We start from the raw sequence: 26,461 nt of genomic DNA, 5'->3' as shown, positions 1-26,461 counted from the left end.
CCAAAAACAACACATTGTACAAAAACAATCACATCGTTTGTTCAAGCACCAGACTTGATGGCTTTTATTCCAGCGTTGTATTATATGTATTTGTACATATAATACAACGCTGCAATACAGCGTTGTAGCAATAAAGCACAGCATTGAATGATCTCACAACAGGAACAATAATCCCTCATAAAAATCTCTAATAAAGAGACGGGCTACTGTTGCAGCCTCTATCAAGATGGCAACCAACTTTTTTTCATGGCTGCCTTGACTAGATTTTAATTTTTTTTTAAATGACTTTAGTTATTATTTTATTTTTACATTTATTTCTTTGCTGTGTTGACTAGTGTTGGAAGAAAAACAATGAGTTAAAAATGTGCTAGTTCATAACACTGCAACAAACGTTATCATGGGTTTATGGGGCAGTTGCGATTGAGCCCTGTGAATTCTGCCTAGCAACAAGCGGCTTCCTTGCTGCGTCTCCCTTAGCTTAAAACACACCCCCACACGCACACACATACAATAAGTGTACGGACCCACGAGGAGTATCAAGCACATCAATCAGGGATGTTGTTGTACTTCAGACAGAGGAGTAAAAGCGGATGCGTCTCGGAATGTTTGGACAGATTTGGACAAGACGGGACACGTCACCAGCTTATGACTCACCAAATGATAAGAAATGTTTTCCTTCCGTAATTCTTTTCCACCAATACGAAAAGCACGATGGCAAAGCATCCGATTCCAAGGGCCGCTCCTTCAACATTTACCGAGTCGACACAGATGAAAGGTGAACAAAGGTTGGCAAGGCGGGACGTGCCGCTTCCCGTCTTCCTGCGGGACAAAAACCTCTACTTTGGACACCAGTGCGTTTGTCTTAAAGCTCAAGGACGCATTCCAGCCCCGCCACACCAAGTCTTTGTCGTTTTGGCACGAAGTCAGAGCAGCGTACTTGATGAGGAACCCCTGTGGCCCAAGCTGACCCCCACACCCTCCTTTTGGGACCTCCCTATTTATTATTTGTTGGTACTTGCTTGTCATGCTATTTCATAATTGATCTATATTTGTTTTCATACGCCATTGCATGTATTCTGTGTATGTGAATGTTTTTGTTGATGCTATTCAGTGCTTGGCGCGAACTTAGCTGGAATAAAATGAAGCTGCTCTGTCTCCCCCTAGAGGCCCAAACTGGACCCTGCACGTTCACATGTCCAACAAAGAAAGTAGATTTGTACTTCATCCATTGAAATGTTTATTATTGAGTTAATTGGCTCCGTGCAAAGACAAACGTGTGATGGAATCATTAAAGACATGATTAGTGGAGCAAAGAGTGAAATGTTAGCTACCTCTCAAAGACGTTATTTGGGATCCTGGTTTCAAAAAAAACCTTCTGTTGCGGTAATTGACTTCGTACGAGATAATGGCGCCGGTCTCCCGACGCTGTGGGGGGGTGGAGGCTCCGCTGTTGTCGTGGTTACGCGTCATCCCCGCCACAGAGAAGCAGTAAGGCCTTGCGGTAGTCACCACCGGTGTCACCCTGCAACAAAAACCACAACATTTGAATGGGAAATGATGCTCATCTCTTTTACTTTCACTACTTTGCTGGGTCACTAAGGGGGGCTTGATTGTTTGGGGGCGAAAAAAGGGCAACCGTGACGTCTTTCCGGTGAAAAAAGGTTCGAGAGTTGGTGGGAAAAGTTTGTACTTGTAACAATAATACAAATAAATATCAATGATTAGGATTGTTATGTTTACATTTATGTTTATTGTGACACTGATAGTTACACAGCACCTGTATGTGTGTGTGTGTGTGTGTGTGTGTGTGTGTGTGTATACCTTGATCATTGAGTGGAGGGAGCATGCAAACATCCTCCTGAACTCAGCTCTGATGTCCAACATGTCCACCTCACTACGAGTGGCCATCACACGGATCAGAGTGTTGTCGTCCGTTCCTGCACCCTGGAGACAAACCAACATCATGACTTTAAGCCAAGCATGATCTGCTCCAATCTACACACCACGGATCAACACGTTAAGAGCGGTTGGAAGATGCCAAGAATGTACATGCTGGATCTTAAGGAGGTTCTACGTAGAGCTCCAACATGCAAAAAGGAGAAATGGGAGTGAGGCAAAAAAGAAGCTTTCACGTGAAATAGGCTGTTCATCAGCTGATCAAACGTTGAAGAGCGCAGCTCAAAAAAGCCTAAAATAGAAATAAAATGATGAAAAAAGGAGTGAGTAATGAGTAGCTGTGCCATTCTTGTTGATGAGGTGAGAAATGGCTTTGGGCATGCTTGATGCCAGTGTTTCCAGGAGGCTAGTGGGAATGTTGCTCCAGGTGCTGAAGATGGCTTCACTGTCTGGAACTCATGTCCATGTTTGGAAATCCATCCCCAAGAGTGAGCTTATTCCTCTTTGTGAAGTGCAGCGTTGTCCTGTTGAAAAGCCAGTCATCACCACACAGACGAGGGCCTTCAGTGATGAGGGATGCCCCCTGCAACACCTCCACATAGACGGCTGCCGTTTGACGCCCCTGCGCAACCTGAAGCTCCATTGTTCCATTGAAGGATCATGATGGTGGAAAACATCTCAGGTGGGATCTCCTTGTCATGCTAGTAACGCTGGAAGCCATCAGGACCGTCAAGGGAGAATAAAACTTTCTTCCACCTTTCAATGTCCCATGTTTGGTGCGCTCTTGAAACGGCCAAATGAAGATGGGTTTTTCTTAAAAGCCTTTTCTGATGGTTATTGGACGGCACTCGGCACCACTAACAACCTTCATTTGGGCCCAGGATGGTCCCGTGTCTTGATGGACAGCCAATGGGATCCTCTGGCTCGTTTTTTGGGTCTACCGCTCGACTTCTTTGTTCCATGAGCTTCAGGATGTGTGAAGAAGTTTGGAATGACTGTCTTGCTGCGTCTTTTTCTGCCTTTGCCATCAAGAGGTCATGACAGTGTGAATACCTGACACTAAATCACATTCAATCCACATTTATGCCAACATTTTGCCTTTGAAAGGCTTTTGATGAACAGCCTATTGCACTTGAATGCTTCTTTTTTGTCTCGCTCCCATTTCTTCTTTTTGCATGTTGAAGCTCTGCTTTGAACCTCCTTAACTCATTCTATACCAAAGACATATTTATACCTTTTAAGGAACCCCAACGCCCGACCCCAAAGACACATTTTTTTTTACATTTAAACGTTTACATTTCATCTATGTGAGCGATATCACTCATGGATGATGGGCATCGTATGGGCAGCATAAAACCCTGATGGGAGCATCCCAAGCATATACTGCAGTGTTACCTTCATGGCGTAGTAGAGAGTCTCAGCAAAATAGGCTGGAACGCTCCTGGCACACTTGACTTGAAAAAGGACAAACAAACGGACGATAGTCATCAAGGATCGTTATGGACGAAGCGCTCGTTGTTTAGGGTGTGCGTCGGTACCGACGGCCAGCAGCAACGCTCTGAGGCTTCCGGACGTCTCCCTCTTGATGCTCTCCTCCATCTCGTAGCCGGACAGCTTCATGTACGCCTCAAACACTGCAAAGCAACACAACACAAGTCAGGCTGCACCTTTCCCTTACACACACACACACACACACACACACACACACACACACACACACACACACCTTTCCGGAGATGCTCGGCGCTGCGGTTTCCCAGGATGGTGACGAACGTTTGCTCATCGGTGCCATACTTCTGCTCGCCGGCCTTGAAGAGGACCTACGCCGACAACAACGCCACTTTCATGTGCAGTCGTGTGAAACAACGAGCTTCTACTCCTCAAGCGCTGCACGCAACAGAAGATGTGTCAAAAAGTGCACCCCCACTGTGTTTCCTGTGCGATGACGCTTCGGACAAACCCACCGCATGGCGGTGCTGTTCTTAAACCCCAAGGTTTGACGCCATCAGGAAATTTCTCAAAAAGCTCCACGCCCTCGACAAGGGGGCGGGGCTCGGCAACTACTTGTTCGGAAGTCATTGATCATTTGTGTAATGATGATAAAACTTTGAGGATATCTGGGTGACGTGTATGCTGATGTGACTTCCAAAGCATTTTAACTACGCCCCGTAAGGGGCGCCACTACCGCCATTTCCGGTCACGGCAAAATAAAAGCGTGCTGGCGGATGTACCCGTTTTTTCACAGGATTGGATGCACTTCTAAAGTTCCATATGCTATTTGTCCCTAATGATGCACTCTGCACATGTACATTTCTACTGAGGTGAAAATAGACATCACATGCCTCAGTGGAACCATGTGATTCCACCCAGCCAATCAGCCATAGACATATCAAATACGGGATAGAAATAACGACAAGGTGGCATCGTTTAATAATGACTTGTTGACATGATTCTCAACCACAAATGGTGGCTGTGGTTCCATGAAACAACCAGAGGGGGCTTTAGTGAGAGGCTTGAAGTAGACTCCAAACAGAAGGATGCTCAAGCTCCCTCTAGCGGCGCAAACAGGCATTGCATGTCTAGCACACCAGCTTGCAACCCTTTCTTTTGCACATTTGATCTTTTTTCTTTTTCTTTTTAAAGAACGATTCAGAGATTTGACCCACCGATGGAGCAGGACTCCTGAATTAGCATGATCATACCTCTTAATCCTCTCATAAATATTATTACTGATGAATGAAGGACACACCCACCTGAGCGTCAGTCTGGATGTTTCCCTCCTGGATCCCAGTCTGCCTGTTGGCCTGTGGAGAGGAGAACCTGCATTGGTTCCATCTTTCAATCACTGAATAGCGCACCAAGGCAAAGACAACATGGACCAATATTTCCACTTGTCTGCATGATTCAAGACAAAACAATTCCAACACAGAAGCTCATGGCTGGAAAGGCACTACAGGATGATAGCGGAGGAAGCCGACCTGGAGCAGGATGACCAGAAGTCTCTTGAAGTGACCTGAGGTGTCTCCTGCAACGTCCTCTTCCAGGTCGTCATCGTACTCTGGGCAAGGGCAACACAGCAACATAATAATAACAATAATAGTAATATTAATATGAGGTAATATGTGGAAAACATGACAAACATGAGAAAAATCCTTCATCTCCTTGATTTGTTTGCTCCACTTTTGAGAGAAGACGCGTTCACGTTGTTGTGAAGTTGTTGTTTTTTAAACTTTTCATGACGTCATGAAGGATAAACCTCCTTCCTCTGACCCGCCCCTCGCTGCACACCCACCACTTTGCTAAGAAAAAAAGCAGGCTTCACTACACATCCTAAAGCTCTGCCAACTATCTGTCGGTCACTTACATGGCCTGTATGCCATATGCGGCATCTATTATGTTGGACAAGCGTGTGTGTTTGTGTGTGTGTGTGTGTTACCTTGCCTATAGGCAGCGACGATGTTCTTCACCTGCTGGGCGGTTCTAGAGGCCAGGATCTCCACCAGCACCTTCTCGTCGGTTCCTGCCCCCTGGTGGTCATAGACGGCTTTGTCAGGGTTTTTCTACAACGCTAAATGACTCTTATTTTGACTTTTGTCAGAGGTCGGCCTGTCACCATCACCAATACATCAATTAAGCACACAGTTAATAAAAAGGAAGTGGATCATGTTGTTGGCGTGGATATATCGACATGTCCTCTCGCTACCAAACACGCTGGATGACAAGAGGGTTCACTCTGCACGTGTCTGTGTGCATTGGTTCTATGGTGGAATGAACGCAGAGAGTGAACCCTCCTGTCCTCTCCCAGGGTGCTAGCCTCGTGAAGAAGCATATGTGCTAAAATGAATGATGGCACAGAAGTGATGGTCTTTGCAACAAACGATAAAACAAAGATAAAACCGATTACAGTGAGCTGAGGGAAGCGGCGAGCCAGACACACCGGCTTGTATTATGCCATATAGTTCATGAAAAAATGGGCTCGACAATGCCGATGATATCAATTATCGACCAGCAAAATGTGTTATCATGACAGGCCTAGTCATAGTTTATTGTAGTTTGGTTAGAAACAGCTCTCAGTATGATGCAGACAGTGCAGTTCTACAACAAATTCAGTAGATCCACGCTCATCACAGGGGTTCTGTACCAAGACAGATGGCTTAAAGGGTCCCTGACATGATTCATCAACTTTGCTTAAATGTTTTATGTTGTTTGCAATTGTGTTCTACAGTGTTCCATTTTTGAAAGCCAATGGTAAATTTGCAGAAATGACACCACCGGAGTACAGGTCAACAGAATTGGCGGCGTTCAAGATAGAGGATGTTTACAGTGATTATAGCTGAGATTTGAGCCATGTGTCAATCGTTTTTGAGGAGAAAAGAAGGGAGAAACATTTGGAGATGAAATAGAGAACTTGCAGAACATGGACTTAAGCCTTAAGACATGAGATGAAGACTGGTCACCTTCAAAACACAGAAAGGTAAGTGTCAGTTACTCTGGAGTTGCTTATAACTTCAGTTATTCTTTTAAATTGGTATGAAAAGATGTTTATACAACATGTATAATGCTTTGCAGCCTTGTCGCTATCATGGAATAGGGTTTAGAAGACATTATGTAAACAAGACATGACTTGCTCTGTTCTGTGGCAACTTTGACGTCGTTCTTCTTGTCTTTTTTTTTTTCCTGTGTACCGGCGGAATAGCACCCTTTTCCAAAATGTGTTTATAGCGTACTTTCAAGCTAAATGCTTCTTGTAAAGGTGTTCCTTCACCGCAGTCACCAGTGAAATGATCGCTGCAAAGAACAGAAGTCGAGGTGGGTGTCCATCCGTCTCTCGTTCTCTGCATTTGCCTCTTCCATTGTTGTCTTAAACTTCCTCTTTTGGAAAAGAAAACAAACTTACAGCATCACTGGGATACTGTGAACATCCAGCAGCAACACAACATTTTGGCCTGACTACTATTTGGATGAAAAATAAACTGAACCAAGTCCACCACGAGAAGCGTGTGTTTACTCTGCTTTAGCTGAGACGTGTCACCCCGATGACGTCACTTCAGGAACGAGGCTGAACAGAGAGAGCTTGCTCGTCATAGCTGGCGCCACCAACTATAGATTTCATTTTTGCAAATTCACCATTGGCTTTCAAAATGAAACAATGTAGAACATAACTACAAACAACATATAACACATTTAAGCAAAGCTGATGAACCATGGCAGGAATCTAGCTAGTGTAGCTAGGTGTAGCGCTCTTAATATTGCCAAGGAAAGTTCGCCAGTGCTTCAGCTTGTATATATTTGTTATTACTGTTTCATTTATTCTTGCATTTAGTGTTTTATTTGTGTTTTCTATCCTTACATGTGTTCTGTGTGCAGTGTCAGTGACTTTGGAGGTTTACCATCAAATAAATATGTACAATTTAAAACTGAGAAGAGAAATGTAGGAATATGCGGACGACGCATGGTGTCAATCAAAGATTAAATGATATTAAAAACCCACAACCTACCTTGACGGCGTTGCGGAGCGACGTCACATCATAGGCGACGGGCGGGGTCATCAGCGCCACGATGAGCGTCTCGAAGTTGCCCCCCAGCTCCCCCTTGAGGTCGTGGATCAGATCCTGGAATCCAGACCAAGTGAGTGTTTGTTAATTAGCGCCCGCTCCTTCCCGTCTTTGCTTTCCAGCCCAACTCGAGCCACCTTTCCAAAGAGAGTCTTGTAGGCCGAGGAGATCTCCTGGCGCTGGGCGTTGCTGCGGGAGGTCAGCAGCTGCAGGATGGCGTCCTCGTCGGTGCCTACGGCGAGCACAAGTCATGACTGGCGCCGTAACAACGGGCCTGCTGTCTGCTGATGATTTTACTATCATCTTCATCATCTCAGACCAGAGCGCATGTTTGCTCTCATCGTGTCCCCGGGCTGCCGCAGGTCACATGACAGTCTGAATACTTCTTACCGAGGCCTTTCATGGACTTGTACAGGCTTTCAGCATCCGTGCTGGCGTTGAAGTTGGCGCTGGCTTTGACGGTTCCTCTGCTGGCCTGCAAGCAGACACATCATCACCATCATCAGTCTCTGTCTGCTGGGGCGAGGGGGCATGACAGAAAATAACTGAGAACCACTGACTTATGGACAATTAGTTAATAGGCGTCCCTGCGAAGACGTTTAGCTTGACAGCGGCCATGTTCTCCAACCAATCTTGCTCAAACTCAACACACTTGTGCTTGTTGGTCCCGTAAAGATGTGCACCACGTTTGGCAAAACACCGTAACGTTACAGCAGCGCCACCATGTGGTGGATTGATCCTAAAAATAATAGCAACACAGCGGGGGGTAGGGGAGCATTTATTCCCCTAGGATGTTTTGAAGCTGTGGTGGTGGGCTGCATGGGAGGCGGACGGCTGCCGCTACCTGCGTCGCTGTGGTTACCACTTTTTAAAAAAATGTTGTTTTTCTGCTACTAAAATGATGATATTACTACCTTGTTAGATTACAACTATTTGCTCTTAATATTCTGACCTTATTCTTCTTCAAATGACTGCTGATTTTTCCATTTTTGCTGTTGTTGTTTTTAGTTTTCTTACTAGATGATATTTCCAGAATGTGCCTTGGGGGCAGTAGAGAACCAGCCCCTTTGGACACCCCTGCTAGACATAAAACTGTTTCTGATATTTTGCTTTTGCAAAAGAAGCGTGCCTTAGTGTCTTTGCAAAGGCAGAGTTTTTGATTTAGTATTGGACCTCATCATATGGTGCATTGAGTGGAAACGATAGAGAAATATCAAATGTAGAGTCAAGGCATGCTTAGTTGCATCTATATTAAATACCTCCAGTACACAGAAACGCAAAGCAAAGAAACACAACCTCACCCTGAAACTAAATGATCATCTCATTTTCCTAGCACAATAATGCACAGCCAACATACGCATCAGCTAGAATTTCTAGTTTTATGTTAGGACAGTTAAACATTTGCTTTTCTATCAACTTCCACGCCCTTTTGTCTAACTGTACCCATCTTGTCTTTGTCTCATGACGGACACAATCTGCTCATCTTTGGACCAGACGATGTCATCTCTGAAAACGTCTTATGCGTATACAGTGGTGTGAAAATGTTTTAGATCATCAATCAAATGTGAATATTAGTCAATGACAACACAACTCACCACTTTATGCACTTTTTAAATGAAACCCCCCTCCCTTAAAACATAACATAACTGAGATTATTGGAAGTTTGGAAAAGATGCAAAAAAAGAAACACACACACAGTACATACAGTATACAAACATACATTGTTTAGAATAATTGCAATAAAATAAAATGAGATTAGATTATAAAATAAAACATACAGTAAATAACATATGTAAAAACACATTTGTGCCATTTTTGGTCAGTCCCCAAATACAAACTACAGGCCCACCAATGACGTACAGCACAGTACCAGCACAAGCGCTTCATGGTGAGCCTATAGGAAGCAAATGACTTGCAGATGTGCGCAGCTTTTGTTTTGCTGCAGATGTTTCATGCTCGATAGTAATATCGTGTAATGGATGATTATACTGCAGGGATTGGAGGAAATGCAAACGCAGCAAAGTGATCAATATGCTGAAAGACAAAGCTGACGTGATGAGGATGGAACGTTAACGGACTTAACAATGCCGCGTTCACTCCCTCACACTGTCAAACATGAATGACTCAGTAACCTCATGGCTTCTCATGATGTTTGGAGAGCACAACCACAGGAATGTCCCTGGAATTCTCATGCTGCAAGTCAGACCATCATGTGGAAGGGACCAGGTGGAACAGCAGCAACAACAACAACAACAACAAGAATTTTGTGTTTTTTTTTCAATGCCAAGAGGAATTCCAGAACAGTCATACACTTCCTCCACGAGACACTTAAGAAATCCAATCCAATCCAATCAATGTCCGCATGCCTCCTGAGACAAGGAAAGACTGGAATATTTGCACAAGAACCCAACACAATGCACATCATTACCACTGGAATGTTCAACTAGTCACTATTAACTTTATCAACCTCTCGCAAACAAAGACAGTGTCCTGTTCATTGTAAGTCAGAGTACCAGGAAGGAATCACTTCTAAATTGAGACTGAACCCTCCTGTTGTCTCCTCCCCTCACAAGGTAGCTGGGCTACCTGCAAGTTAGCTTCGTGAGCCAGCATACGCTAACATGAATGACAGCACAAAAGCCATGTTTTCTAAGGGCAGTGTGGGAGTATTTCGGTTTTAAACAGAAAGAACAAGGGCAGCCTTCGTCTCAAGAGTCAACGCTTACTGTGGCGTTTGGTCGGTAAATTACTAACTGTATAAACAAAACAGTGCAAAATGGTGCGCGCTCACAGACAGTGTCGTTCATAATTAATGAAAAAATGATCTCAAAACATGTTGCCAAAAATATCGATTATCTGCAATAATTTGTAGCACAATTATCGACCGGCATAATTTCTTATCGTGACAGGCCTAAATTCTAAAAATATAATTTAACAAGGAAACTACAAAAAAAAAAAAACTGAAGCAAAAATCACCAGTAATTTTACAAGAATAGTCATTAAGTTGAAATAAATTTAATCCAACAAGAAAAAGTCATAATTTTACAAGAATAACATCATAAATTTATGCGGAAAATGACGTTAAGAGAATAAAATCTAAATATGATTGAAATGCTTGGAGAATTTAAAAAAAATGGCTGTAATTTCACAAGAATAAAGTCAAATATTTTGAGAAAAGAAGCCGTAGTCTAACAAGAAAAAAAGTTGCAGTTTTATGAGAATAAATTACGAGGTAAAATTTTTGTCATTTTAGGAGCATAAAGTTGAAATTTGTAAGAATTTTTTTTGGTTGTTGTTTTGTTTTAAAATGATAAATAAAAATCCATCCATGCATTGACTATGTTGCTTATCCTCACTACGGTTGCCGGGTGATAAACAAAACAAAATAAAGTTGTCATTTTTGGAAAATTAGGTTGCGGAAAATTTGTTATAAATTTATCAAATTTATGATGTAATTCGGAGAACAAAGTCATTATTGCAAGAAGATAATTTACAAGAAGAAAGTTGAAATGCTTGGAAAATAAAAAAAAACTGCAGAAATGAAAAAAAAAACAGCTGTAATTTTACAAGAATGAAGTCAAAACATTACAAGAAAAAAGTCATATTCCACATAGAAAATCAGTTGCAGTTTTACGAGAATAAACTTGTAATCGTATGAGGTCAAATAATGTCATATTAGTAGCATAAAATTTAAATATTAAAGAAAAATCTCATTTTTTTGAAGCTGTAATATTGTGATAAACCAACAAAACAAAATTAGTTGTCATTTTTGGAAAATTAGGTTGTGGTCAAAATGATTGCGTAAAATATTATTGGATTATATATTAAATATGAGAATAGAATACAGTCAAAATATACAAAATACACTATTGTGGCTGTAGGCAACTTCCTGATGTTTTATTTTTTTAACTCGACAAGATGGGAGTAGCTGCATTTGAAGTATCTCGCAGAGCTACAGTAGATGAGCTCTGCATGCGCTTTAAATAACGCCACTCAGCTGTCGATGTGAAGGTGGTGCATGTTACACTTACTGCACTGTCGCTCACGTTCACCTCACCAGCGCCATTATTGCTCAGCCTTACCGCTATTACAACATCGGTTCTGTTGCTGCTGCGTTGTGCAGTGTACATGACCGTGTGGTCAAAGAGAGGTGTGTTTTCCATTCCCTATTACTCATGCACACCAAATGATGACTGAAGTTAGGATTGTCGCGATAACAAATTTTGCTGGTCAATTGTGCGACAAATTATCGCCGATAATCAATATTATCGACAACATTTTTTGAGACCCTTTTTATCATTAACTACTGTCATGAGAGGTGTAATTTGCATTTGAACCACTAGATCACATTTGTCAAACTCGTGCCATGGAGGGCAGAGACAGTGCAGGTTTTCTTTTCAGTCGGTCACTTAAGTAGAAGACTTTAATGATCAACACCTCCGTCAATTTGAAGGAAGGAGCTCATCAATTAATATCACCTGCTGGAGAAACTGATCGGAGCAATAACCTGCATTGCCTCGGCTCTCCATGGCACAGGTTTGACACCCCTGCACTAGATTGTACTCGAGTACAGTGTGCCTGTGTGAGCCACATTAGCTTGACACAGATGTTTCCTGGATGTATGTTAGGAGCATAGTTTGGAAATGTTTGGGTTTTTTTCCTCCTCTTGTTCTTCCCTTTGTTCGCCCAGTCATCCTGTCCTGCTGTCATATTGTAAGGTTGTATATGTACGGACGGGTGATGGCAAAATTTCGCTTGTACCTCTTGATTTAGGGTATCTCTGCCGAGTGTAAGGAGAACCCGTTAAATTCTGGATACAAGAAACTAGTTTCACTTTTTGTGATAACAGTCTACTTTCATTGTGAACAACACAGCTCTGTGCCTCATTCTCCTTTCTTCTGTCACTTTCTGCGAGTGGAATGTGTCTCATCACTTTTGTTCATGTAGGGGACATTCAAAAGGGCGTGGTTTTGACAAGACATCGGGGTCCTCTGGCTTACCAGACCCTTCCTTGGTTTACAGAGCGTGGTCGCCATGGATACCATCCACAAAGAACACCAAGACAAGGGAAGTCCCTCGTTTGCCACAGACAGTAACCGCCCACGGTGTATAATCGTACTCCACCCTGACTTTGCGTGGAAAAAGGATGCTTCTCCTTTAAGGAAAAGCGGGAGGGGAGGGTTTGACTCGCTTGGCCTGACAGCTGAAAAAGGGTGTTTTAAAACATACACACATCGAGACCCACCCCGAATGAGAAAGAGCACACATGAGTCATGCAGACCAAACTTCCCCCTTCTCTGACTGGATATATAGCTTACTCTCGAGTCCAGCTCTAACCTTGTTTTAACCTTTAAAGCACCGTTAAAGGCAAATGTCCTCACTCTGATGCTCATTCCTCTTGCCATAGCGCTGCACATCAACGGCCTCATGACTACAAAAGTATAAACGTCACTAAAGTTAGCCTATTTACATCCACAATTAGACTTGTAAAAATAACCGAATAACTGTAAAGTGTATGAATGGTAAATGGATGTTGTGGGGGGAGGGCGGGTAGACCTACAGTCACTGAAGTGTTATGTAATGTTGGAATAAAGTAGGCGGTGTTTTAGGTAATCCATAGCCTTACTATTATGAGTCATGCATTTGCATAAATAACGGATCTGGCTTCTATCACTCTATCACGAGTTTTTTTTTTTTTTGGGGGGGGGGGGGGGGGGGGGGGGTTAAAAAAAAGTTTTAAAAAATGTACAAGCAAATAACTTACCATTTTTACAGAAGTGAACTGTTACTTTTTTCACTAAAGTAGAAGAAGTCTGAGGAGGAAAGAAAGAAAAGTTACGTAGTAAAAGTTAACAAAAAATGTTAAAAAGCCTGAACGTGTCACAATTGTTGCGTTCACAAGCGACCCCGACAATCGAGAGTCACCTGGCGGTGAGTTGAGCGCGGACTTACCAAAGAGCTGCAGCTGTCACACCCGGTGAATGAGGACGAGGAAAAGCGGCAAAGAGAAGCGAGAGAAGACGAGAAGGACGGGGCAGTTTAAATACACTAGGAAAAAAAAGAAATGGGAGTTAGCTGAGTGTGCGCCACACCCCGATGAGCGCAAAGCACCATGGGAAACGTGGTTCCATGAAGCCCGTGAGCAGACGCCATTGAGGAAGTGAAAGCGCTGAAAAATGAAGCCAAATAAGTTGATGTGTCCACATTAGTGCTGTTTCTATATGCGTCTTAGTGTGTAGAAGGACTTCTCGCATCCAAAGCTACAACAACGCAACTCGGTGGTGTTTAAAAAGAAAAAAATGGCGTCACCAACCACCTTAGGTAAGCTGCTAACAACGATGCTCGAGATTACTCACATTCACTCGATTTAACCTACAATTTCACTTCCAGTGATGTACTAAAACGCACAGGAAATAAGAATTCGTTATGTTACATTATAAAAGTTATCAAATTGAGTGCAACTTGCACTCAACAACAATCTTGCTGGGATGCCATTTCTGGGTTTTGTCAAACATTTGCGCGGCTATTTGTTGCCAGGTAGAATAGGCGGGATTGTCACTACGCGATCAGTACCGGAAGTGTGATCGGTTCTACGCATCTACATCCGGTCGGTCTAGTTTACGGCAGTCACGTCTTAAGTAATATGCAGTACGTCATCTGTCCATCTACTGTATTTTACGACAGTTAAAGATCGTAAACGACAGGCCACACGTTTTCTACAACGCATGAGCAATAAACATCACCCCCCCTCCCAAAAAACGTTGTAAAGATTATAATTTTGAAAAAAAATAGCAGGATGCGCTAAATGAATCCATCATTGCACTCTGCTTATGGTTGTTTTCATTCAAATATCATGATAATTTATTGTATATGATTGATTGTATTTGTATTTATTCATGTATACTACATGTATATTATCTATATGATGTTTATGTCTGTGGCGCATCTATGCATGCACTACGTGCATTGCGTAAGCTTTCATGTAGATCAGTGTTGGTGAATAAAGACACCACCACACATCCACATTCCAGCAAAGTCTTTTAATAACAGTCACTAATAAAATAACCGCAAGCCACAATGTTGGTATCGATACGATTCCAGATAAAAACAGGGCCAGTATAACCGATCCTGATACTGATGCTTTCAAGATTGTTGAATGGTTTTGTGATTTTGCCTATAATTTGATCAGAATAAAAGACAGGGCAAAGATTTTAGACAAAATTACTTTTTTTTATTACTTTTGTTCTTCTAAAATTACGGATTTTTTTCTTGCCTGGAACAGCTAGGAAAACCGGGTCAAAGGTAATATTACGACTTTTGTCTCATAAATTTATGACTTTTTCTCGTAAATTTCCGATTTTTATTCTCCTAAATTTATGACTTCTCATTTAAAAAATTCTTAAATTCATAAGAAGTCTTCATATTACCTTTGACCCCGTTTTCATAGCTGTCTGAGACAATGCCGGCATCAGAATGTTACCACTTTTATTCTCGTAAATCTACGAGTTTAGTCTTGTAAATTTACAAATTTCTCGGAATCTCAGATTAGTTTAATAGTCCGTTGTAACAGCGTTGCCTGGGACAGCTACAGAAACAGGGTCAAAGGTAATATTACCACTTTTTTCTCACAAATTTATAACTTTTTTCTTGTAAATTTCTGACTTTTATTCTCATAAATGTATGACTTCTTGTAAAAAAAAAAATCTTAAATTTACGAGAAAAAAAGTCTTCATATTACCTTTGACCCCGTTTTCATAGCTGTCTCAGGCAATGCCTGAATAACGTTGCCACTTATATTCCCGTAAATCTACGAGTTTATTCTTGTAAATTTACAAATTTATTCTCGGAATCTCAGACTAGTTTAATACTGCGTCGTAACAGGCATTGCCTGGGACAGCTATGAAAACGGGGTCAAAGGTAATATGATGACTTTTTTCTCATAAATTTACACAATTTTTTTTGTATATTTACGAATTTTTCCTTTGAAATGTGCGACTTTTATTCTTGTATTTTTATGAATTTTTTCTCATAAATTTACTACTTTTATTCTCCTAAATTTATGACTTCTTTTCTTGCCTGGGGCAGCTATGAAAACGGGGTCAAAGGTAATATTAAAAAAAAATTTCTGGCAAATTTACGACTTTTTTTGTTGTAAGTTTCTGACTTTTATTTTCCTAAATTTACAACTTTTTTCTTGTAAATTTCCAACTTTTATTCTCAAAAGCTCAATATCAATTTTTTTCTTTCAATGTGGCCCTAATACTCCGTCGTATCTATGTAGCAGTGCAACAATGACATCCTGTTCTATTCTTTTTTTTTTTTTTTTTATAGCTGGCATAAAATGCGGAACCTCTGATGGGCCTTGTTGGCGTATGAAGGCGTCTACGCTTTCCACTGCCTCCTCATCATGAATAAGTTATGGAGGAAAGACGATCTGCTTTCAAGGGTTTATTGTCTTGGCAAGGTTTGCAATTCAGTTTGCTTTTCTTGGCAAGCCTGCATGTACAGTAAATTAATATGATATTGAACACTCGAGGGGCTGCACTGTGACACCAGTCTAGGGTGTATCCTGCCTCTCGCCCCGAGTCAGCTGGGATTAGGCTCCAGATCACCTTGTGACCCTAACGAGGATAGACAATATAGATAATGGATGGATGGATGGATAAACACTCAAGATAATGGTGCACTTGTGTACTTACACTTCTCGAGGGGGTGCTGTAAGGATGGTGTGAGGGGCTGGGGGGCGCTCCTTTTTAGTCATGGTCGGTGTTGATTTGCCTATCTGGTATGTGTTCTATGGGTGCCCCCTACAGGCAGGGTACCAGCGCCCCCAGACTACTCACATGAAGTGGGTAAAACCAAACCAAGTTGGAAGGGGGTGGGCTTTGTACCAAGGTACAAAGGTAAATTACAATAGAAATGTCTTTAAAAAATCAATCAGATTTCATTTTCAAACGTGTTATTACAGTAGGAAAAATGTGAATTGTGAATCAAGATGAGTTGGTTTAACCCGGACTGCTTGTTGAGGGATGATGTTTTAGTGTCCAGGAAACATCAAAAAAGAGGAAAGAAGAAGAAGAGTAACATGCCAAGACAAAGGTATGGAGCTACAGTACTTTATGTGCCTTTATTTTTCAATCCACAGAGCCCAAGCAACTGCTCTCTAGTGGCTAAGAGTAGTATAGCTATAATGTCATAGCATCGCACAGGGCCATTGCTGCATCATAACTAAGGTCATATTTGTCATTTTTCTGAAGAAAAAAAGTGAAGAGAGTGAAGAGTGCATACAGTGATCCTGTATGCACCACAAGGAGGAAGACAATATTGCACAATAGCATTAGTGTTAATACTGTTTTTCAAGTCATTTAAGATTGGCATTGATTGACTAATACGTCACATTATTTCAGAATGAACGAGACCATCAGTAGTGTCCTTTCACCCAAATTATTGTTGTGTGATTTCCATTGTACCACACAGCATTTTAAACGTATTTTATTGACATAACATTGTAGTAAATCTGGCAGCGACTGTCATGAAATGGTTATTTAGCATGAGCTCCTGGCCCCACCCCTCCGTACTACACTAAGTGGTATGACCCTCGCCGCTATAAAATGCACGCGCAATTGTGGAAACTAGGAAATAATCAAAGATAGCTGGCATTGTACGTCGATAAAACACTGCCGACATGGAGTGGACTCCCATGGAAATCAACCCCGAGGTGAGGAAGCGTTCCTTCCGCCACCCGGTTGATTCTTTTAAGGGCGCAATGGATTCATTAGTCATTCCTTCTTTGATGTGTTTACAGGTGCTGAACAAGGTGGGTTATCTTTAAAAAAAAAAAAAAGAAAAGTCGCTGAGTCATGGCGACATGTTTAAATGTCCGGTAAGTTTTGACAACGGTTCGAGTGTGGTTAACGAGAACATTTTATCGACTGGTGCAACGACAGAAGTGCATAACTTTTGAGGCATGTTATTGAAGAAGAGAGAAATGATAAAAGGTGCTGAATAAGCCAGTGTGAGCCGCAGCATCATTAGCTGCGGGGCTAGCTAATGGGTGTGGTCTGTCTGGACCAGCACGCGCAGGCGGCAGCAAACGTCTACTCCTCTAATATGGCTTCACGGCTTTTTAAAATGAGCTTTTTCTTTCTCTTTTATGGTAGTTGATGAGTAAACTAGGCGTGAGTGAAAGCTGGCGTTTTGTGGATGTCCTCGGTCTGGAAGCCGAGCAACTCTCTGCTGTTCCCAAGCCATGCTGTGCCTTGATGCTGCTTTTCCCCCTGACACAACAGGTACATGAAAACATGCTTTTCCAGCATATTGATGGTTTCGCGTGACGCCACATCCGGATGACAGCCCCGCCTCAAAATCAATGGGAGACGAGCAAGCGTACTCAGAAGTCATGTCAAATCAGAGCACAAATACTACATAGATGCGCCATTTTCGCATGTGGAAATCGTTCAAATATTTAGTATTTGGGAAAACGCTATTACCAAGATGGTCCATCATAACGGGGAACAAGTTAAGGAAATGCCGAGAACTAACCAGCTCTCGTCGAGTGGAACTAAGTCAACACGCTCCAGTTTACAGTGAGCGACACGAACCGTAATTTATACAAAAATCAAACGTTACATTATTGTTGGAACTCGAAAATGTGAACTGTAGCCACCTTGAAGAACGTCCAACGATGTTCCACGGAGGGCGTGGAAGTGAGGCTTGTAGCTAGGCTTCTAGCAGCCCAGAAATAGTGCGTAAAATCTGGCTAAAAAATACTTATGAAGCTCAAACACTGCAGCGAAACGAGGAAAGACGTATACAAGAATGTATTTATCCACATTGATTGGGTGTAAGAACGCAAATTGACATGTTACATTTACATTCTGGCTTTCACTGCTTTTCCATGGTCTTGTTTTCAACTATTTTATGTCTTCATGTGTCACACCATGTACACACACAATTGGAGCAAATCATTTAAACCACATGCACCGTTTTTCGCTTTCATCTCCAAAATATTGCACGAATATACTGTGTGTGTGTGTGTGTGTGTGTGTGTATATCTTATGATTGTCTTTCTGTCCCCTCCCCCGTCTGCTCACCAGAACTGCCTCTTGGTCACATGGTTGAAACCCAGCAATGAAGTTGCATTAAAATACATCCCATGTTTAGAGTTACACAATTCAAGAGGTCCGAAAAGAAGTAGGATGAATCGGACCCTTTCTCCTTATCCACAGCAATTCCTAATTTGTTCAATTTACGTGTTAAGCATGTACTCTTTAACCGTTTTAAAAATAATAATAATAATAATAAAATAATAAAGATGTGTCATAGAGTTATTTGTTTGCAGAAAGCGGTTTCTGGTTTATCAATGAATGAAACGGAATTCTGGTGATGGTGTTCCATGTTGGGGTGTGGCACTGATCCAAACAGGCTGCTGGTCTGCCTGTCCGGGGTGTGGTGATGCTGAGGTGGCAAAGGGGTGATGACACTGATGAAGAACAACAATGGGATTGTAATCAAGGGCAGCCAATTTAGACGTACACTGTTTATATTTTCAATAACTTGTGGCATTTGGGGCTCCAATTTGGTGAGCAATTTATAAAATCAAACTCTAAAAATATTTAAGGCTGAAATGGAGCCTCAAAGAAAATGGATGAGGGCTTCTGAAGGGCGTTTATCTCAAATGGCAGCTCTTTGGATGTGGCCTGTGTTCATTACTGGACAAATTGGCTTGAAAATGATTTACTCTGACAATGGAAAGTGTGTGTAATGCCTGTGTTTGTGTCAGCATGAATCTTTCAGGCAACAGCAGGCAGACAAAGTGGCGCAGGGTTCCGATGCTTATTTCCTGAAGCAGACAGTGGTCAATTCCTGCGGCACCATCGCCCTGCTGCACGCTGTTGGCAACAACCAAAGCAAACTGACATTTGGTACCATAACCCAGCCTAAATTCTCCCAGTTTTTAAATGGATTCATCAATAGCTTAAAGGGTCCTTGACATGATTCATCGGCTTTGCTTAAATATGTTATACAGTACACTCGGTCCCCAACTTACGAACATCCGACTTGCGAACATTCGGAGATATGAACGCAAGCTGACTGGTCTTTATTTTCATGTATTTTGCCTTGCAGTAACTCAATTTTATACTGCTATATGCTTGACCAGTAGAGGGCACTGTGACACTGCTAATGGTACCAACAGGTACAGGAAAAAGGTGGGGAGAGTGTAATGGAGAAATTCAGCTCAATTGTGGTTGTATGATGCACGACGTATGCTCGACCACTCCTCTTCAAAGGTAAATAACATTTATCATTACGTAATAATACAGAATTTTTATTATTGTTTTTTTTTTTCATTAATTATCCTCGTTTAATATTACTACTGCATTCAAACTCATATTTACATACATACACATACTGTATATGTAGACATGTACATGTAGTGCCTATGTCATTGGTAATATTACCTTTTGTTGGACTTACGAACAAACGGACCTGCGAACGGTCGTCTGGAACCAATTGTGTCCGTTAGTTGGGGACCTAGTGTATTTTGATTGTAAATATAATCTACATTGTTCAATTTTTGAAAGCAAACAGTAAATTCACAAATTCATCATTTATAGTTGTTGGCCATGCCACTAGCCATGACCAACTAGCTCTCGCTCGTTCAGTCTCATGACCTCAACAGAGGTCAGGTAAACAAACTTAGCGGTGTACGAGACACAGGATGTTTACAGTGATTGTATCCAAGATTTGAGCCATGTGTCAATAGTTTTTGAAGGGAAAAGAAGGAAGAAAAACATTTGGAGATGAAATAGAGAACTTTCAGAACATGGACTTAAAACAGATTGGTCGTCTTCAAAACATGGAAATAAATTACTCTGAGTTGCTTATCCTTCATTGTCGTAAATTGTAATCTTAACGAGGGTAAAGGGGTCTTTATAGCCTGATTTATTTATATTTTGCCGCTTTGCGCCCCCCCCCACACACACACTCACGTACACACACACATATATGGCTGTGATAATATTTTATGTAAGATGTATAATGCCTTACAGCCTTGTTGCTACCATATTTAGAAGACATTATGTAAACAAGACATGACGTTGTGTAGTGGCAGAATAGCATCCTTTTTCAGAATGCGTTTATAGCGTACAAACCAAATGCTTCTTGTAAAGGTGTTCCTTCATAGCAGTCATCAGTGAAATGATCACTACAAAGAACAGAACTCGAGGTGGGCATCCATCTGTCTCCCGTTCTCTGTACTTGCTTCATTGTGTCCATTGTTGTCTTAAACTTTCCTCTTGTTGGAAAAGAAAACCAACTGGGATACTGTGAACATCCAGCAGCAACGCAACATTTTGGCATGACTACTGTTTTGATGAAAAATGTACTGAACCAAGTCCACCATCTACCTCCACAAGTGTTTACTCCGCTTTAGCTGAGAGTTGTCACCCTGACGTCACTTCCGGACATGAGGCTGAGCTGCAAGCTAGTTTGTCATGGCTGGCGCCATCAACTATAAATGTCATTTTACTGTTTGCTTTAAAAAAAAAAATGGAACAATGTAAAACGTAATTACAACGTATAACCCATTTAAGCAAAGTTGATGAATCATATCAGGCACCCTTTAAGATTTTTGTTGTTGTTCACAGAGGGTGGTTCTCTCTTGAAGACGTTTCTGGATGAGACTGCTAAGATGTCTGCCGAAGACCGTGCCAAACATCTGGAAAAGAACAAGGTGACAAAAACAGGCCCTAATGTCTGTGTTTTTCATTCATATTCTTAATATATATACAGTCAAACTTGTCTATAGCGGCCACGAGAGGGAGTCTGCAAAAGTGGCCGCTATAGACAGGTGGCCTCTATAGACAGGTTGGCGTCCAGTTTGAATGTTGACCAGTAGAGGAAAAAAAAGAAAAAAAAAGGGAAAAAAAATAATAATGTTGACCAGTAGAGGACACTGTGGACTGCGGATAAAAGTTGTACAGCACTACTAGGCCTGTTATTATCATGGTTCATGGTTCATGGTTTTAATTCATCCTGAACATGCATATGAGTCAAACAGTAGCACATCACATAGTACAATTCACAATTTTGCATGTCCAAAAAGGAGTAGGAAGAAGCAAAGCTTATTTAATCCTACCCCTCATCAGTTTCACATCAGTTGCAATACATTTATTCACCTCTTGTTCTTCCAAGTGTACTTTGTAGGTCTTTGTAGGTCTACATGACTGGCTCGTTAACATTTATTGTTCTGGCTGCCAGGGCCGAGCCAGAACAATAAACGTGAACGAGCCAGTATCAGAGTCGTTCATACCCAATTCAGGGAGCGACACTTCCCTTTTATCGGAGGTGTTAACAGCAGGATAGGATTATACCACTACTCCGCCCAGGCTTAGTGTAAGGAACCAATAGTAGGAGGGTGTTGGCACACCAATTCCGCCCACTCTTACTGTATTTAAGGCCTAAGCTACCAGCACTTATTAGTTCGCTGACGAAGCTCTTCGGATGAGGAGCGAAACGTCTGACACCTTCTTCACAGAAGTACAGATGACGTCTCAAGAAGCCTTTTCCTCAATCATAGCCAAGGTTTTTACCTACTAAAAGGAAGCTAGAGACTTAATAATAACTGATAGAATATATCCACGACCCACAGAACAAAGCTGTGCTAGTAATGTCTTACCCTTGTTTTTAATATTTTACTTTTTATACGGCAGAGTTGTCATTACAGCTTTGGTTCATCAGGAAGTGACGAGAAGTGACGGTGGGCGTCCCGAGCAGGAGAGCTAGGCTCAGTGCTAGCTGTGAGTTTGGAGAGAGTTGGGAAGTGTGTTTATGTTTGGCGTGGATGTAAAGTCCTGCAGTGTTCTCCGCTGTTAATAAAGCGCTTAAAGTGCATTGGCGACGTGAGTCTCTCCTTCCCCACAACAAGCGGCATTACAGTATTGACCAGTGCACACCAGGAAATAAACGGTGTCATTTCTTACAGGCATTGGCTGGACAGCTACTGTATGTAGTGGGGCTTGCTTAACCTTTGCCTTGTGGGCAAGCAGGAAGGAGAGACGATGCTGAGAGATGTGTGTGTGTTCTGAGCTGCTGTCTGGTGGCCGCGTTCAATAAATAAAGTTGGCAGAAGAAACAGGAGAAGTTTCCTTCTTTGCTTCAGAGCTGAATAACACTGACAAGTTAACAGACTAGTAGCGAACGGAAAAGAAGACGGCTTTGTTTGTGTCGAATACAGAAGATGAGGACTTTGATGGATGTGTGGATGAGGATTGATGAAAAATAACGTGAGTACATTCTAAAATACTTCAATTAAGTACAACCGAACTCAGTTTTGCTCCCGCTGCCGCATGCATGCTAGCGTATGTTTTTTTTTTATTGTAGCGTTGCTGGGAGCACGTCCTGTTCCCAGCCTACTTTGCGGTAATGTTTTGGTGCAAATGCTCTTAAAGTTACATCTTTGACCAGGCTTTTTTTATGTGGAACAACTGACAGTTTGTGTGGATCTTGTGAATGATTGTGACTGAGTTAGGACTCACTAATTAAAGTCTACACAAGACGGCTTCATTGATTGAAAAACAAAACTTTTTTGTGCATGAAGCTTCTACTTGAGTTGGTAATTTGGCTGCTATATGCAGTCAGATATTGACCAAGGGAGACAAAATGGGTGGCCGCTGGCTGCGTTAGAGAGGTGACTGCTATACACAGGGTCTATAACATGTAAATTTGCTGGGGGGGATTTTTCAGTGGTTGCTATAGGCAGGTGGCCGTTCTATAAAGGTGGCCGCTAAGACAGGTTTGACTGTATACATACAGTATATATATATATATACACTGCTCAAAAAAATTAAAGGAACACTTTGAAAACACATCAGATCTAAACTGGGGGAAAAATGATCTTGAATATCTTTCCTGATAATAAGTAGGTGATGTATTAATAACAAAATGATGCCACATAATTTGATAAAAATGAAAATGATCACCCTATAGAGGGGGGAAATCAAAGACACCCCAAAAATGAAAGTGAAAAAATGATGCAGCAGACTGGTCCATTTTGCTAAAATGTCATTGTAGCAACTCAAAATGATTCCCAGTAGTTTGTGTGGCCCCCACGTGCTTGTACGCATGCCTGACAACGTCGGGGCATGCTCTTAATGAGACTACGGATGGTGTCCTGGGGGATCTCCTCCCAGATCTGGACCATCACTGCGGTACCTGGACGCATGGAGGAGATTCCAGGAGACAGCTGTTGTTGTTACGTTGTTACTCCAGGAGAGCTGGACAGGGCCGTAGAAGGTCCTTCAACCCTCAGCAGGATCGGTATCTGCTCCTTTGTGCAAGGAGGAACAGGATGAGCACTGCCAGAGCCCTACAAAATGACCTCCAGCGGGCCACTGGTGTGAATGTTTCTGACCAAACAATCAGAAACAGGCTCCATGAGGGTGGCCTGAGGGGCCGACGTCCTGTAGTGGGCCCTGTGCTCACTCCCCAGCACCGTAGATCTCGATTGGCATTTGCCATAGACCACCAGAATTGGCAACTACACCACTGGTGCCCTGTGCTCTTCCCTGATGAGAGCAAGTTCAACCTGAGCACATGCGACAGACGTGAAAGGGTCTGGAGATGCCGTGGATCATTTTTTCACTTTCATTTTTGGGGTGTCTTTGATTTCCCCCCTCTATAGGGTGATCATTTTCATTTCTCTCAAATTATGTGGCATCATTTTGTTACTAATACATCACCCACTTATTATCAGGAAAGATATTCAAGATCATTTTTCCCCCAGTTTAGACATGATGTGTTTTCAAAGTGTTCCTTTAATTTTTTTTGAGCAGTATATATATATATATATATATATATATATATATATATATACACACACACACACACACACACACATATACAGTATGTATATATGTATATATATGTATATATACACACACACACACACACACACACACACACTGTATAGACGCACGCGTATAAGCATATTGATGACCGCTGGATATGTTGACTCAACCCCGTATCTGCGCTTCAAGTTTTGAACCCACTGGGGGCGCCAGAGACCACCAAACCTTTTGTGGGCGTCTGGATTGTTTTTGTGGGAATGGTGGGATGAAACTGTTACCTTTAACTGTAATTATAGCCTTTTTTGTGCTAAATGGTTGATGTTCAACTGATTTAATGTTAACATTGTTTTTTTTTTGTTTTGTTTTTCCTCAGGCAATCCAAACTGCTCACAATGAGATTGCTGCACAGGGACAATGTAGGGTAAGTTTAATTTAGTCTTGCCGTTGAACATCCTGAGGGTATGTTACATTTTGTGTTCAGCGTTTCATTTTTGTGCCTTGCTGAAAACATACATTTTATTTCTAATGTCACAGCCAGAAGCAGATCAAGTCAACTTCCACTTTATTGCCTTTGTCAACGTGAATGGCCAACTTCTTGAATTTGGTAAGAATATCCTTACTTTCCATATTTCCTCAAATAGTGGCCTCCACTCTTTATAAATGATGGTACCCCCAATTAATTGTGAGGTCTCCACTTGAGTAGATACAGTAGATCTCTGCCATCTGCAAATGACAAGAAAAAACTTGACTGAGACGGCCCTAAAAGTGTCTGTTTTTGACACGGTACATAACATGAACGGGATATGCTTCCCTCACTCACAGTGCAACCAAAAATAACACCACAGGTAACACGTGGAGCCAGACATGCTATGTGCGTATTGAAATAAAGGCATACACAGCGTCTACAGTCGTCCCTCACTTTATCACGTTTAAATAATAATAATAAATGACCGCTGTTACGTGGTTGACTACATACTATTATTCATCAAAGAAATATTGAAAGATAAGTTATACGTAGTACTCCAGTCACTAGGCATCAGTAATGTTATGAGACATGACGTCCGATACCGTTACCTTTCACACTGCATGGCGGAAACGCCATGGCTGAGATCGGGGGGGTTATCCTCTCATTCGGTGTGGAAGTGGTACACGGGCTCTAATGTTAAAGTGTATTTAGTCATAAACAGGTTTTCGATGCTCTAGCTACAAAAATATTCAGTTTATCAATATTGAAACCTACTTTGCGGAAATTCACTTATCACAGTCAGGTCCAGAACCAATAAACCGGCATAAACGAGGGATGACTGGATAGCAAGACCCGCATGGTCATTGTGGCCTAATTAGGGAGATTATGAGCACAAAATGGTGGGGTTTCCCCAGAAGTAGAAAAAAAATGTGATCAAAGAGCCGCAAATTTGTGGGGTTGCGATTGCTAAATCTGGAATAAGTGGGCATCAACTCTATACGCCATACCTCCAAGAGTGTCACTAGGTTCCTGTCATTACTTTTACTATGACTGATAGACACCCAATGTTAGGGTACACGTCCTTGCCACTTTACATCCCAGACATGGCATCCGAAAGCCGTTTACTGTAGAATTGTTTTGAGTAAAGTGTGTGTGTGTGTGTGTGTGTGTGTGTGTATACAGTATGTGTGGTGTGTGTGTGTGTATATATATATATATATATATATAGATATATATATATATCTACATATATATATATATCACTGCTCAAAAAAATTTGAGGAACACTTCGAAAACACATCAGATCTAAACTGGGGGGAAAATGTTCTTGAATATCTTTCCTGATAATAAGTAGGTGATGTATTATGTAGTAACAAAATGATGCCACATAATTTGATAGAAATGGAAATGATCACCCTATGCCTATGTGGCATCTATGTGTGTGTGTGTGTGTATATATATATATATACAGTATATATGTGTGTGTGTGTATGTACAGTATATGTGTGTGTGTGTGTGTGTGTGTGTGTATATATATATATATATATATATGTATATATACATACAGCAGCCACTGAAAAATCCCCCGCAGCAAATTGACATGTCATAGACCCTGTGTATAGCAGTCACCTGTCCAACGCGGCCAGCGGCCACCCATTTTGTCTCCCTTGGTCAATATCTGACTGCATATAGCG

The 26,461-nt window shown here is 41.7% G+C and overlaps 2 protein-coding genes across 6 annotated transcripts in view; one reads left to right on the top strand and one right to left on the bottom strand.

Annotated features, from left to right (window-relative positions):
* Positions 1–1,209: 1,209 nt before the first annotated feature.
* Positions 1,210–13,519, bottom strand: anxa5b (annexin A5b). The gene is made up of 13 exons (XM_054779603.1): positions 13,404–13,519; positions 13,216–13,264; positions 7,842–7,926; positions 7,589–7,683; positions 7,395–7,508; positions 5,333–5,423; positions 4,875–4,954; positions 4,650–4,700; positions 3,623–3,716; positions 3,435–3,530; positions 3,292–3,350; positions 1,822–1,944; positions 1,210–1,522 (listed from the first exon to the last, which is right to left on the bottom strand). Exons 2-13 carry the CDS (start codon positions 13,216–13,218, stop codon positions 1,460–1,462), a joined length of 954 nt encoding a protein of 317 aa, XP_054635578.1. The 5' UTR covers positions 13,219–13,264; positions 13,404–13,519; the 3' UTR covers positions 1,210–1,459.
* An 81-nt stretch (positions 13,520–13,600) lies between these two features.
* uchl1 (ubiquitin carboxyl-terminal esterase L1 (ubiquitin thiolesterase)) overlaps positions 13,601–26,461 on the top strand; it is a 17,324-nt gene continuing 4,463 nt past the window's right edge. Inside the window, exons 1-7 of one of the 5 annotated variants that reach the window (XM_054779604.1) lie at positions 13,601–13,772; positions 15,783–15,915; positions 17,612–17,740; positions 19,234–19,375; positions 21,101–21,186; positions 24,675–24,722; positions 24,836–24,905. In XM_054779604.1, coding sequence (XP_054635579.1) covers positions 15,859–15,915; positions 17,612–17,740; positions 19,234–19,375; positions 21,101–21,186; positions 24,675–24,722; positions 24,836–24,905 — 532 coding nt within the window. In that variant the 5' untranslated portion in view covers positions 13,601–13,772; positions 15,783–15,858. Of the gene's footprint in view, positions 13,773–15,782; positions 15,916–17,121; positions 17,170–17,256; positions 17,269–17,304; positions 17,335–17,611; positions 17,741–19,233; positions 19,376–21,100; positions 21,187–24,674; positions 24,723–24,835; positions 24,906–26,461 lie in introns of those variants that run through there. The other 4 variants (XM_054779606.1, XM_054779609.1, XM_054779607.1 and 1 more) reach the window with 4 other exon arrangements.

The sequence above is a fragment of the Dunckerocampus dactyliophorus genome, chromosome 6, assembly GCF_027744805.1.
Source record: "Dunckerocampus dactyliophorus isolate RoL2022-P2 chromosome 6, RoL_Ddac_1.1, whole genome shotgun sequence".
Lineage (NCBI taxonomy): Eukaryota > Metazoa > Chordata > Actinopteri > Syngnathiformes > Syngnathidae > Dunckerocampus > Dunckerocampus dactyliophorus.
The sequence above is the reverse complement of the archived record's forward strand: the minus strand, read 5'-3'. Positions and strand labels throughout refer to the sequence as shown.

Bases quoted from the DNA above. Each gene is read 5' to 3' on its own strand.
- anxa5b (XM_054779603.1), bottom strand. The intron at 4,955-5,332 runs GTAACACACACA...GCCCTTGCCCAG, and splicing joins CGTCGCTGCCTATAGGCAAG to AGTACGATGACGACCTGGAA. The intron at 3,717-4,649 runs GTGGGTGTGTCC...TTGTCGGCGTAG, and splicing joins ACATCCAGACTGACGCTCAG to GTCCTCTTCAAGGCCGGCGA.